This window comes from Dasypus novemcinctus, chromosome 26, assembly GCF_030445035.2.
Source record: "Dasypus novemcinctus isolate mDasNov1 chromosome 26, mDasNov1.1.hap2, whole genome shotgun sequence".
Classification (NCBI taxonomy): domain Eukaryota; kingdom Metazoa; phylum Chordata; class Mammalia; order Cingulata; family Dasypodidae; genus Dasypus; species Dasypus novemcinctus.
In genome coordinates, this window is record NC_080698.1 from 3,322,588 (window position 1) to 3,336,784 (window position 14,197).

Here is a 14,197-nt window from a genome sequence, read left to right on the forward strand (position 1 = left end):
CGGTGCGGCCCATTCGTTCCGTCAGCTGCACGAGGTGACACGACTCCGGGGGGGTGGCTGTTGGGGGGTCTCTCCCTCAGCCTTGGAGGTAGCGGCCTCCCCTGGCACCCGCCCGTGCTGCCATTCTCGTGAGAGTGGGCGTCCTGCACGTGGCTGCGGCCATCCTCCCGGCGGCCCCATGAGCAGGTCCCGCCATCCCCTCCTCTTCCCGAGAGGGACCTGGGCCCGCGAGCGCGAGACTTGTGGGGGGTTGCGTGGCGGCGTGCCAAGCCTGGCCCTCTGCCGGGTGTGCCGGCGCGTTTGGCTGCGGTGTCCGCTGCTCTGCTTAGCTTCTCTGACGTGGTTAGTCCACGGTCGTGGGGCTTTTTCACTTTAAAACCACGAGCTGGGCCCTGTATCTTGGGTGCCGCTTGCGGTCCTGGGTAGGGGGGTGAGCTCGTGGTGCCAGGTGCACCCAGCAGAGCAAGGCGGTCTGCTGGGACGTGCAGGGTGGGCTTCTAAGGGGGTACCTTCTGCACGAATGCCCCCCAGCCCCCAGCTCATTTCCTAAGCGCGTGTCTGTATAAATGGTATGTGCTTGACTTTTTTATTTTTGAAGATTTATTTATTCCCACCCCCTTTTCCCCCCGTTGTCTGCTCTGTGTCCATCCGCTCTGTGTTCTTCTGTGTCTGCTTGTATTCTCATTAGACGGCTCCAGGAACCAATCCTGGGACCTTCCAGAGTGGGAGAGAGGCGGTCACTCTCTTGCGTCACCTCAATTCCCTGTTCTGCTACATCTTCTTTCCTCTCCTTTGTGTCTCTTGTTGCGTCATCTTGCTGTGCCAGCTCTCAGCATTGTCCCGCACTCCTGTGCGGGGCAGCTTTCCCACGCTGGCCCTCTTTCCCGCCCAGGGGGACACTCCTGTGCACGGCGGCATTCAGCGTGGGCCAGCTCGCCACGTGGGCCAGCTCGCCCTCACCAGGAGGCCCTGGCCATCAAACACTGGACCTCCCATATGGTAGACGGGAGCCCAGGTGGTTGAGCCACGTCTGCTTCCCTGTGCTTGTCTTTCTGAAATGTTGGAATTGCTGGAAAGTTGTCGGGCTGTTTCTCGGGTGGCCCTTTGCTGAGCCTGGTTTCATTCTGAGACGCTCCCAGAGCGGCAGTCTCTGGTTTACACAGAGTACCAGGCTTGCCGTGTCCGGGTAGGAATCCTGTCTGAGTTTTACTGCCTTTCTCAGGAACTGGGCTGGGTTCCCAGGTAAAGTCCAGGTGCCCCGACTGCACCCAGGCCAGCACGTGCCAGCGCCCGTGCAAGCCTTCCCGGGCGTCAGTGCCGTCCTCTGCCCGCTTGCTTTGGCCCGCGTGCCCGCCGCGCCCGGGAATTTGCACAGGATGCCAGAGCCGAGCCTTCGGCCGGCGGGCAGAGGGGCTTCCGTGGCTTCCGTGGCCAAGCCTGGCGTGCTCCTGTTCAGCGTTGCCTTCGGGCCAAGCTTGGGACTCCGTGGTTACGAGCCGGTTACCCCTGCTCCATCTTGCTCTTTCCCTTGAAGTGGGTGGACGAGGCGAGTTAGCTGCCGGCGAGCGGCGGCTGCTTTCTGACCGGGTGTCATCAGTGCGAGTCTTCACAGGCTGTGGCACAAGTTAGCAACTTTTTAGGCAAAGCGTAGCTGAGACAGCGGGCAGTTAGAGCGAGAGCCCCTGTGCACGTTTCCCGGGGCATAAAAGAACGACTTGTATCCTGTATCCCAGGGGTAAACGCTGCTTGGCATTTTCCTGTTTGCCATATATGTTCGCACTCGGACCTAAGACGCGTCCTCACGGCCGTATGGCTTCCCTGCCCAGGTGTCAGGCCCAGCTCGGGCAAAGAATTGTTTGTTCCTTCATTTCTAAGTGTCCTCGTTTAATTCTCCTTCTCTGGCACCGAGCGCTGGTTGGCTCCTTCAGGAAGCACATTCTTGCATTTTGTTTTTTAAACTCCTGCTCTCTTGCTTCCATAGAAAGAACGGGATTTGGAATTGGCCGCTCGGATCGGCCAGTCGTTGCTGAAGAAGAACAAAACGCTCACAGAGAGAAACGAGCTGCTGGAGGAGCAGGTGGAGCACATCCGGGAGGAGGTGAGGGGCTGGTGGCGAGGTGTGGAAGGCGCGGGCAGGTGGCCTGAGATGATGGGGCCCCAGGCCAACCGTCGCCCGCCCGAGGGAGCGCCCGAGCCCCAGCCGGAGCTGCTTGCCCTCTGGGGCCATTCCGGTGGCGAAAGCCGCCATCCTGCAGCGCCTCTGGCTCAACGTGCCTCCTTCCTCCCCTTCAGGTGGCCGGGACTGGGGGCACCGGTGGGGAACGAGGCTCGCTCAGCCGTGCCCGGCCTCACGGGCAGGCCTGGGTGCTGGACCGGCCACGGCCCTCGTCTCAGTCCAGGATCTCGGCTGATGACGGCGCCCGGCGGTTGGCCAGAGCGCACATGGGTGGGGATGAGGTGGGGCGCGTGGGTCAGCGTGGGTCAGCGTGGGGCGCGGCAGGGCCGGCGGACGAGGAGGCAGGGTGCGATCGCGCAGTCGCTGTCGCAGCCTTCCAGCGAGACGACTGGCCGCGCATTTCCAGCATGGCAGCCCTGTTGTTTTCATGACGAGAATTTTGGCTGATGGGACGTCCGCAGTGAGAGAGGGGCCGCTCCCGTCGGCCCGTGTTCTCTTCCCCGCGCTCTGCCTGGGAGCTTCACCCGCTTCCTTATTTTCTGAGCAGCGTCCTTGCCGCGGGGCGGGGTCCTCCTTTCGGAGCTCTCCTCACTTAAAGCCGCTCCAGGCGCGTGCCTGTCTGGCTTTATGGACGAGGCAGAGCGCCGCCGCCTTCCAGGGGCGCAGGGGTCCCCGTCAGCGACGCAGGCCGCTTCTCCACGGTGCCGCCCTTGCTTGGGACGTCCAAGCCCCCCACAAAGAGCTTCCTGCCCTTTGGGAAGGGGAGTGCCCCGTTTTCTCGAAAGGCTTTGAGTCTGAAAACTGGGATATGTTCTCCCTCGGCACATCGTTCAGCTATCCGTCGAGGTGTCGGAGCTAAAGCCTTTGTGCCTGTAGAACTTACTTCTCCGTGGAAAACATCGTACATTATGTCGTGTGGGGAAGTTGGAATAAACTGTAGACCGCAAATCAGGCGAGAAATGGAGAATTAGAGCAGAAACTGGAATTCTTGCTTCCTGGGCTGGTCCCGTATTCCTTGGTAGTGAATGGCGAAAGGGCTAGCCAGTTCATTTCAGACCTCAGCATCAGTAGTGGTGATTTCAGGCCGGCCTCGCAGTGGTCGGTGTGAGTGGCGCCTGGCATTGCCTCTGGACGTCCTACTAGTGATTGTCCAGGAGGATCAGGGTCCGGCAGTGCTTGCCGGGAGCTGGGAGCATTCTCAGCCCTAGGGTGGGGCGGCCCGAGGCTGTGGACGGGCGAGCTGGTCGCAGTTGCCCGCCGGAGCCAGCCTTGCCAAGAGGCTGTTGTTAGGTGGGTTTAATTCAGCAAATGATTGATTGATTGATTTGATTGATTTTTTTTTCTCTCTGCTTCCCCGCCCTCCTTCTCCCCCCCCCCCCCCCCCGCCCAGTTGTCTGCTCTCTGTGTCCATTCACTGTATGTTCTTCTGTGTCTGCTTGTGTTCTTGTCAGTGGCACAGGAATCTGTGTGTCTCTTTATTGCATCATCTTGCTGTGTCAGTTCTCTGTGTGTGCGGCGCCACTCCTGGGCAGGCTGCACTTTTCACACAGGGTGGCTCTCCTTATGGGGCGCACTCCTTGCGCATGGGGCTCCCCTACGCGGGGGACACCCCGGCCCGGCACGGCACTCCTTGCGTGCATCAGCACTGCGCATGGGCCAGCTCCATACGGGTCAAGGAAGCCCTGGGTTTGAACCCTGGACCTCCCATGTGGTAGGCGGACGCTCTATCCATTGAGCCATATCTGCTTCCCGAGGTGGGTTTGGTTTGGGCAGAAGGGAATGGCCTCCTCTTTTATCTGGTAACATGACATTTCACTGGCTATCTCCCAGCCTGGTCATCTGGCTATTTCCAAAGCTCATTAGCTGTCTAGTGCCCCTAGCCCTCATTCTAGAACCTTCTAGTCTCTTCTGGAGCCTTCTAGTCCCTCCTAACCTTGCTCCTTACCAAAATAAAAATTACCAATTTAGGCAGAGGGGATTTCTGTCAAAATTATTATTTTTTTCTCTTTGGTGGTCTCAGACGCAACACCTCATTTTCTCCAAATTGCACAAAATCAGTTAAATGTCTTCACTTTTATTTGGAGAACTCAAACAAATCTGTCGCTGAGCAGAGCGTATGTGAGCAGGCGAGGGACGCCCGGCCCTGCCTTTCAGGTGTCCCAGCTCCGACACGAGCTGTCCATGAAGGACGAGCTGCTGCAGTTCTACACCAGCGCCGCGGAAGAGAGTGAGCCCGAGTCCGCCTGCTCCACCCCGTAAGTCGCCGGAGGGCTGTGCTGCCAGGTGCCCGCCGGGCCGGACGTGGCGGCTGCGCAGGCGCGCCCTTGCCGGCAGTGCCGGCCTCTCAGCCGGGCCAGGGGCCCCGAGCACCCACGCGGGGAGCTTTCTGTTGAGTGGGCGCTGGAAGGGCAGCTGCTCTGGTTGCCCCTGCCTGGGCCTTACCATTTGTCAGTTTGGGTTTGAGAGTGAGGATCTCGCGGCGTTTGCTTGGGCGCCTCGATAGCTGACAGAGTGGGCTCTGCCGCGCGGGGAGACCAGAGGGGCTGAGGCTGGGACAGAGGGGGGTGGCTGCCACGGGTCAGCAGAGCCCCTGTGGCTCTGTGACGACTGCCGTGTGCCCTTGGCCAAGTTACTCCACCTGCTTCCTAACGGGAGCAGTAATAGCACCTCATCACGGGGTTGTGGACGTGGCGCTAACGCACGCCAAGCACTTAACGTGCTTAAAACAGTTCTTGGCGCGTAGAAGCGCATCATAAAGATGAAGTCCCAGGCGTCTGGGATTGGGAAGGCTTCAAACAGAATCGACTCCCCTGACGTCCGAGGTGATAGGGCGACTGCGGACTGGGCAGAGGATTGGGTTGGGCCGGGTCCAGAGTGACGCTTGTGTTGGTGGGTGTCGTTTTCCTGGGGCTCGGGAGCTGCCCGATGGCTTGTCTCACGCCTGCACGTTTCCGGAACTTTCCTCGGGCAGCCCCTCTCTGGGCCTCCACAGGGCTTGCCGGGGGGAGGGAGGAAACGTCTGCCATGACTCCGTGTCCTTCCTCCCGAGGTTGAAGAGGAACGAGTCGTCCTCCTCAGTCCAGAATTACTTCCATCTGGATTCTCTCCAGAAGAAGCTGAAGGACCTCGAGGAGGAGAACGTTGTCCTGCGGTCAGAGGTGCTGTGCTCTCCCACGCCGGGCAGCTCCCGCGGCCGTGGTGGCCTCTCCCCGGGGCCTTAGCACACGGCCGTGTCCTCGGTCACGTGCTGGCACTGCCTCAGGGCACAGGGCTCAGAGTAGACTCTTCCCAGCAGAGCGGAAAGCGTGTCGCTCTGGTTCTCCTCTTGGGAAACCAGGACCTTGGCTGGTGGCTGTTCTGGTCCCCAGCCCCCACTGGTTAGTAGGTGACAAAGCAGGTGCTTGCCCTTGGGTACGTCTGCATTGAGTTGTTTGTCTTGATTATCAGTGCGTTTATACGTGCTCCAGGTAGAGGCGTGTGCTCCCAAGTAGAGGTGCACACTCCCAGGTAGAGGTGTGTGCTCCAGGTAGAGGTGTGTCCTCCCAGGTAAAGGTGTGTCCTCCCAGGTAGAGGTGTGTGCTCCCAGGTAGAGGTGTGTGCTCCCAGGCAGGGGTGCATGCTCCCAGGTAGAAGCATGTCCTCCTGGGCAGGGGCGCATGCTTCCAGGTAAAGGTGTGTGCTCCCAGGTAGAGGCGCGTGCTCCCGGGCAGGAGCATGTCCTCCTGGGCAGGGGCGCATGCTCCCAGGTAAAAGTGCATGCTCCCAGATAGAGGTGTGTGCTCCTGGGCGGGGCATGTGCTCCCAAGTAGAGGTGTGTGCTCCCAGGTAGAGGTGTGTGCTCCAGGTAGAGGTGCGTGCTCCCAGCTAGAGGTGTGTGCTCCAGGCAGAGGCGCGTGCTCCCAGGCAGGGGTGCATGCATTCTCCCAGGTAGAAACATGTCCTCCTGGGCAGGGATGCGTGCTTCCAGGTAAAGGTGTGTGCTTCCAGGTAAAGGTGCGTGCTCCCAGGTAGAAGCATGTGCTCCCGGGCAGGGGCATCCCCCCTGCTCAGGTTGGGGCGTGTGTGGCCCCGTGCCCCCGTGAGCTGGCCCAGGACCTCAGGGGCCCCTCCAGCAGCCAGTGCGGGTTGCCTTGGCCCACCCACTCGGCTAGAGCCTTGTGCTGGACTTGCCCAGGAGCCAGGTCCTTCTCCGTGCGAGGAAAGGTTAGGGCCTTAGACCTCTTCCAGCTCTTCCTCCAGAGCCACCTGGAGGTCCGCCACAGGTTCTGTGCCAGGCGGTGACAGAACCCAGACCACAGGGCCCGGGGCACCCATCTGCTCAGGCAGCTCGTGCTCCGGCCCGGGGCCCTGGCACGCTGAGGCCCTGACCCCAGCCTGGCACCTCCTCGCTCACTGGGCATCGTCTCAGGGCCTGCAGAGCTCCATCTTGCCCCCGCATCTGCCAGGGCCCTGAGAGCTCCCAGCCTCTGGACTTTCCCGCTTTCCCGCTGTGCCCCGTTCCTGCGGAGCTGAAGATGACGTCCGCTCCTGCGGGAACCTGGCAGGGACTGAGTGTGCAGCCCGGGCAGCCATTCTTGTTGTGGTCATCCTTGGAGCCCGTGGTGGGTGGCACTGGTAGGGTCGCAGCAGAGGCTGGAACAGACGGACAGACGCTCGTTGTTGCAGTGACGGTTTCAGCGGCAGGGGTTTGGCTCTTGGGCGCGTCGCGTTGAGTGGTGCCCGGTGGTGGGCGGCGTCAGCTTTTCAGATCCCAGAATCCAAGTCCCACCAACCAACCTGAATTCGGCTGACCTTCCACACCTGAGGAGGTGGTGGGTGGCGGGGCGGGATGACCCAGAGGGCCAGCACTCAGGTGACCCGCCCGCGTCCACAGGCCTGCCAGCTGAAGACGGAGACCATCACCTACGAGGAGAAGGAGCAGCAGCTGGTCAGCGACTGCGTGAAGGAGCTGAGTAGGTCCCGGCCTCGGCCCTCCTCCCTCCCCCCCTCTGCCCTCCCGTGCCTGCCATCCTCGTGGTCAGGCAGTTGGCACCACCCTGGATAAACCCAGTGTCCCGCGGCCCATGGCCCCGTCACGTTTCTCTTGAAACTGGAGACCCCCCCTCTCGCGGAGCGGAAACCCCACCTGCCTTCATGAGGTCAGGTGCTGTCGATTGCCTCGGTTCCCCTGTGAGACGGGTATTGAACGTAAGCTGGTTTATTTCCTGGATTATTGAGGTCGTTTAATTCCTAAATTAGGCCCAGCTAGAGTGGCCCGCCTTCAAGGGGTGGAAAGCTCCTTTCTAGACATCGGACTTGTGAAAGTTGATGCCAGAGTTCCCAACTTTGCAAATAAGTACTTCCCTCCACCCACTCCGTTGTAAGTTTACAAGTTGAGATAAGCCGAAGGGGCAAACAGAACAGTCTTGAATGTCGGCAACATGCTGAGTGAACGGAACGCTGTGGACCTAGTGAGATGAGCTGCACCCCCGGAGAGGGCTGGCAATGCCCCGGGAGTCCTGCCATGCGCTGGCACCGGCGCCTTCCTGGGCTGATGTCAGAGCTCTGTGCTGGGGTGTGGGGATCAGCGAGATGCGCCCTCGTTGGTGCAGCCCCTTGTGGATCCTGACTCATCTGTCTGGAGGGGCAGCCCTGGTTGGGGGGCCAGGCCCCGCCCCACACCCGGGTATCCCCAGGGGCGTCCTGGTGGCTCGCTGCCCTCAGAAGCAGCCACTTTGCTCTGCGTCCAGCCAGGTGGGAACCACGAGTTCCTTCTCTCCGTGCTCTGTGCCCCCCCCACCTTGTGATAAAGATACCGTTCTCTCTGGGTCTGCACGTGTCGCTTCCGGGCTTACGCTTGTCATTTCATTTCTTGGGCAAAGGGGATGCCAACGTCCAGATTGCCAGCATCTCCGAGGAACTGGCCAAGAAGACGGAAGATGCCGCCCGCCAGCAAGAGGAGATCACGCACCTGCTGTCCCAAATAGTGGATCTGCAGAAGAAGGCGAAAGCCGTGAGTCTTCGTCACGGCGGCTCGGTTGGGGGCACTTATCCACAGGACGGGGCCCTGTAGCTCCGTGTTTTAGGAGCCCGGCTGTCTCTTCGGAGAAGTCACCTAGCGGGTTCCTTAGTATGAAACTCGTTGCCCCAAGTTGCTGAGAGTCCCTCTTAACCTGCACGGCAAGGAACCAGCTGAAAACTCACAGCAGCCGTTATGAAGGGCGCTGTAGGGCTGGCGTTTGGGAATACGGTGCGTGGACATCTGGTCCAGCGTTCTGTCTTGCACAGCAGCACCTGCTAAGTCCTGCAGTGGAACGATATCCCTTTATATTTAAGATGAAGTAGCAGGGAGCAGTTTCCCATATTGGGCCTTTGCTGCGAGCATGATGTGAGATGTTTCCAGAGGGCAGCAGCTTATCTTCTGGAGGGGGAGATGCACTGCAGAGCGTATCGAGCTAGGAAAAAGCTTTGCCCTCAGATTATCTAGAAATGGATTTTATTCCCATATGAGATAAGAAGCCTCCTTGTAGAATGTGCTGAGATAACAAATCAGGTAATAGGGGGAAAGTGAGACTTCAGGTATTGTGAACGAGAAGAGCGTTTATCTTTGGCACATCCTAGTGCGCGGTGGAAAACGAGGAGCTCGTCCAGCACCTGGGGGCCGCCAAGGATGCGCAGCGGCAGCTCACGGCCGAGGTGAGTGTGTCCTCCTGGTGTCGGGGCCCGTCCCAATGTGGGTCGGTCGGCCTCCTCACGCTGGCGTTGGGCACGTCCGGCTTGACCACTCGGCCGCGTTTCCGTCTCATGTTAAATTTCACCCGTGGGCACTTCCAGGTTCTCAGCCCGCTGACGCCGTTCTTGGCTGTGAGCGCCTAGAAGGTTCCCCAGCCCAGGGCTGCGTGCTCGCGCCCGATTCACCTTCTGTGATCGGAGTAACGCAGGACGTGGCATCCCCGGGTTAAAACGGGGCCCTCGTGCGGGCACATTCACGCCTGGTTTCTGTTAGTGTCTGTCTCAGTCGCCCGCTGTTATTTTATTTCTATGTTCTTTCCCCTGTTATTTTAGAGGTGTTTCTGGGTCTTAAGTTTGCCCCAAGTAAGAGAAAAGCCAAGGGGCCGAGGCCGGGAGGCCCCCGGTGCTTGGCCCAGGCCCCCGGCGCCAGTTCTGGGGCTGCGGGGGCTGCGGCAGGCGCCCGGGCGGTCACCTGCGCCTCTCCGGCCCCGTAGCTGCGTGAGCTGGAAGACAAGTACGCGGAGTGCATGGAGATGCTCCACGAGGCGCAGGAGGAGCTCAAGAACCTGCGCAACAAGGCCGTGCCCAGCGCCTCCTCCCGGCGGTACCACTCGCTGGGCCTCTTCCCCATGGTGAGCTGGGGCCCCCACCGCGGGGCAGCGGGGCTCTCCGGGGGCAGCGGGGCTCTCCGGGGGCGGGCCTGGCGTCCACGCGGGCCTTACGCCTTTGTGGCCCGCTGCTGGTTCTGCGGCTGGGGTCTGCATCGAGGCCGCGGGTGCCGAGCTGGTGGTGTCTTCGCCAAGACGAGCCGGGTCTTTGCGTCGTCCCCTGACCCGCCCCGGGTCGGTGTGGCAGGAGCTCGAAGGTGCCCGGGGCGGGGGCGATGCTGTTTTCCTGACCTTGTTTGACCGCACGCTGTGGCCTCACGGGGGCATTTCAGAGTCCCCGGCCGCCCAGAGCGTCCCCGTTCTCGGCCTGCCTCCTGCTCGTTCTCCCGGTGGCTCCTGCGTCGGTGGCGGCAGAAGCATCCACGCGTGGGCGGCCCTTGCGGTCCCGCCTGCTCTCCCCGCAGCCTGGCGGCCTCAGCCCCGGCCTGAGTGGGCTCGCGTTTGGGCTTCGCGGGACGCGCTTGAGAAGGGGGTTTTCCAGGAAGTTGCGTGTCCGTGTTGGGAGCCGGGCAGGCGGGCCCTCGGCCGGCCACTTCCCTGTCCTGCCTAGTGACCTGGTACTCGCTGAGCTGCTTCTAGTGGCCGGAAGCCCCTGGAAGGAAAGTTAGTAACGTCCGCCTCTCCCGCTCTTGAGCACTTTCACCTGGCGTGGTGCTTGGTGTGATGTACCGTAGACATTTAATAGGCACCGTGTTGGGATGGATGGACGGACAAACAGACTGAAGAAGGAGCGCCCCCAAATCCTTTATGTTAAGACTCTATTTCCATCTTTTGATGAAATACCAAATTCCGTCTGAGGAGAGAAGAGCTTTTGAGAGCTCGCCCTTGGTGAGGGAGGAGCGGACGGTGTAGGAATGTTTGGGGGCTCAGTTCCCGCTGCGTCGGGCCTGTCCTGGGGGCTCCGTCACTCGAACCTCCATTGCTGTCCCCACTCCTCAGGGTCCAGGGAAGACGCTGTCCCTCCGCGCCTCCCTGCCTGGCCCACTTTCCCGAAATCAAAATCTCTCTCTCTTTTTTCCGTGTTTTCCCACCAAAGCTAGAACTCTCGTTTTTTTTTTAAAAAGAAACTTGATCGGAACCTAAGGGAGACCAATAGCTCGTAATCGAACATAGTCTGGTTTCCATGGTTCACATGGGTGAGCCCTTGATTCCAGAAATCCCAGGGAGGCGACAGAGAAGGTTCTGTGCCTGAGTTCCCGGGTCCAGGGCCGACCACGCTCTGCTCACAGACGCGCCTGTCGCCTGCCGGGCCCTGGCCTCGGCCCCCTTCCTTCCTGCTCACTGCCCGTTTATCAGGAAAGGTCTGAGAGCGGCGCCTCTGGTGTCCGTGGGAATGCTAGCTTTCTTACTGCTGAGTGAGGCTTCTCTTTGCCTTGGTTCTGTAGTTGTTGCCCGGCCCAGTTTTTGAAGATTATTTTTGAAGGGCACCTGCAGTAAAAGTAGCGAGAGCAGTCTGAAGGGGTTGCACATCCTGCTTCTGGGGCGTACGCCCAGACCCCCCTCTTGCTCCCGGCCACCCCGACTGCCCAGTGAATGAGCGAGTAGCAGTGTTTGCTTTACGTCCCCAGTTCTCTTGCACGGCCACCGGCACATGTGACTTAAATTAACTCAAGTCACACCTGAGGGAGAGCCCAGGCCCCCAGCCACCCTGGCCACAGGTCAGGGGCGCAGTGGCTACCTGTGGCTCCCCCGCAGGACAACGGACACAGAGCATTTCCGCCTCCATGGGAAGTTCTCTGGTTTGTGTGGCGCCTCCTGAGGCCGCCCTTCCTGTGGGGGTGTCCCCCCTGCCCTGAGGCCTCGGCAGCTGCTCTCCTGCGCTCGCCGGGTGGCGGGCGCGCTGCGTTCCTGGGGACGCCCGTTTGCCTCGGGTGCGCGCTGGGGATGCCCGTTTAGGGCCTGCCTTGGGTGTGTGCTGTGTTGCTGGGACTGTCCGTCTGGGCCTGCCTCGGGTGGTGCGGGGGCTTGGGCAGCCTGTGCTGGGGGGGCGGCCTCCGGGGGCCTGGCGCTGCCCCAGGCCCATCGTGGAAGTGACTGCCCTTTCAAAGCTCGTGCCCGGCCGGGGGAGCAGGAAGTGAGCTGCTCGAAAACCAGCGAGGCCCAAGTGTGGTGTCCGCTGGGGGAGGAGGGGCTTCCTGGTGGGCAAGGGTGGGAGCTGGTTGTCGCCGGGGAGAGCCCGGGTGCAGGGGGTGGGTGGGGGGGGCTGAGGCCTGGGGGTGTCCTCCCTCCCGGCAGGCCCCCTCCCTCCCCGTGGCCGCTCCTGCGTCCCTGTGGTCTGGCCGGGGCACACGGGGCTGGCGTTAGACTCGGCTGCACCGAGCCCGGGGCCCCTTGAGAGCCGCCGTCGGGCCGCCCCTCCGCCGCCACGGGGAAGCTGGTAGCCTTGTGCTGTGGGAGGCCCGCGGGCTCTCGAGGCCCCCGCTTTGGGCTCCGGCGGCCAAGGTGGCCGCGCACCAGGGCGTTGGAGCTGCCGCTCACGTGGCGTGTTTCTTTGGCCTCTTCCAGGACTCCCTGGCAGCCGAGATCGAGGGGACGATGCGCAAGGAGCTGCAGCTGGAAGAGCCCGAGTCTCCAGACGCCACGTACGGCCCGGCAGTGCTTAGCGCTCAGTGTCCCGGGCCAGTGCGGCCTCTGGCCATCAGAAGCTGGCAGCGCTTGGCCTCGGGCCGCAGAGGGCTGGCTGTGGTCCCCGCGCCGCGAGGGAAACAGAGCATGCAGCTACCACATCCCCCAGCTCCTCTCAGGATTTAAACATAGGTCATGACGTTCCAGAAAGTTCTGGAATGTTGGGCAAGAGAGATGCATTTCCTTTCTCCCTCTTAACACACGCTGCATCTCGACACAGCCACTAGGCTTTATCTTTCCTTTCAGTGGAAGGTGTTACTTTTTATTTTCAGTATCAGGAAAAGAAACAGCGCAGCACAGGATGAGGTAAAGAGAGCCCTGGAGGGCGGTGAGCAAGGCTCCGGCTCTTTCCTCAGCTCCCTGGGGATACGGCTTCTCCCGGAGCTCCTCCGGACTCCAGCTCGCGTGCCAGGCCTGCCCTGAGGTGTCTGTAAGGGATCTGTGGACCTGATTTGTCCCGTTGTCTCTGTACCCAAACCCCGTAGACAGAATTAAACAGCGTCCTGGCACTGAAAAGTGTCCACGAGCCTCGGCACGTGTGGAAAACCTTCCGTGCAGGAAGCGGCCACTGTGGAAACGTGCTGCCCTTCTCTCCTCAAGAGGGAGCCCATCAGCCTCAAGCATGGTTCTGCCCTTAGAAAGTTTCTAGACGGTTCCACGGGTGTTTATCTCATCCCTGAAGTTTAGGACAAATTTTTAAGTCTTGCCTTGTTGTTACATATAAATAATGAACAAACGTTCAATCTCCCAATACTTAAGAAGCACCTACTATGTGCCACACAGCGAGCCCCGCCCTCTGGAGCCTGCAGAGAAGGGGCCAGCCAGCTGGGACCCCGCAGTCTTTAGATGTTTTTATCCGCAGAGCCAGCTTCGGGGACAGGGAAAGCAATACCGCTCTGCTGGGAGCGCCGTCGGGACCGACCCAGGCGCAGGAGGGCCCTGTGCCCCAGGAATTCTTGACTTTCACGCTGGGGAGGAGGCACCCGGGGGGCACGCGGGAGGCGGCAGCCGGCGGTCGCGGGGGGCCAGGCCCGGCGGGCTCCCCGGCTGAGGCTGGGGGTCCGGCCACCCTCGGCGTCGGCTGACGCGGACGCGCGTGCCTCCCTGCAGCCACCAGAGGCGCGTCTTCGAGGCGGTGCGCAGCATCAACCAGGCGGCCCGGCAGCGGTCCCTGGCGCCCTCGCCCATGAACATCCCGGGCTCCAACCAGTCCTCAGCCGTGCCCTCGCTGCTCTCCAGCTGCGTCAGCACCCCCCGGTCCAGCCTCTACGGGGACGTGGTCCTCGACAACAAGACCAACAGCCTCATCCTGGAGACGGAGCCGTCCGACCCGGGGTGCGAGGCAGGGGGCCGCGTCCTCCGTCGGGCGGGAGGGCGGGCTCAGCGCCCCGGGAGGGACGGGGGTTGGCGGCACTGCCTGAGCCCGCCCCGCCGGCGGCCCCCCCGCCCCGGGTCGCACCTCCCCGCCATGCCGATGTCCCGCACGGCTTCAGGAGGCGTGGTGGGGGGCGCAGGGAGGCGGGCGGGCAGGGCAGGTCTGCAGGGTAGCCGCCTGCCGTGGGCCTTCGCAGGGTGCGCCTCGGGGGGCTGAGCGGGACTCGGGGCTGGCTCGAGACCACGGCCCGGTTTGCTTCAGGAGTGGGGCCGGGGCGGAGGGTGTCGTGTGTCTGGTTGGGTCTGCCCTTGGGGCTGGCCCTCTCCCCCCGCCCTGCAGAACCTGCCCCCCGCCATCTGCTCTGTGCGCCCTTTTCTTCTGACTTAATAAAAGTGGCTCTTCTGGACCGATGGTGTCAAGCATATGGGAAGCGCCTTGGTCAGAGCTGTCCCCCAGCAGAGGCCTCGGGTCCTCTTAGAAAGCACAGCCTGAGATTCCCTAAAGGCCATGAATTTATTTAGTGTGTGTGGCTTTTCCTTCCATCCTGGTGCTTCCCCCCTCCCAAAGAATTCCGCAGAGGGAGGCAGTTCTCCCCCGTTCCGCTGCCTGCCTCGGTTCCCCCACGGGCTCCCGCCCCTGCGC

At 61.7% G+C, this 14,197-nt stretch overlaps 1 protein-coding gene across 11 annotated transcripts in view; it reads left to right on the top strand.

The window, feature by feature from the left end:
* The window catches only part of TRAK1 (trafficking kinesin protein 1), a 184,339-nt gene that overhangs the window by 150,530 nt on the left and 19,612 nt on the right, over nt 1-14,197 (top strand). For all 11 annotated transcript variants that reach the window (XM_058288550.2, XM_004478326.5, XM_023584596.3 and 8 more), the window contains 9 exons: nt 1,982-2,098; nt 4,331-4,431; nt 5,226-5,334; nt 7,050-7,128; nt 8,038-8,168; nt 8,777-8,851; nt 9,382-9,519; nt 12,061-12,137; nt 13,291-13,515. In XM_058288550.2, the coding sequence (XP_058144533.1) occupies nt 1,982-2,098; nt 4,331-4,431; nt 5,226-5,334; nt 7,050-7,128; nt 8,038-8,168; nt 8,777-8,851; nt 9,382-9,519; nt 12,061-12,137; nt 13,291-13,515 (1,052 nt within the window). The remainder of the gene's footprint in view (nt 1-1,981; nt 2,099-4,330; nt 4,432-5,225; nt 5,335-7,049; nt 7,129-8,037; nt 8,169-8,776; nt 8,852-9,381; nt 9,520-12,060; nt 12,138-13,290; nt 13,516-14,197) is intronic.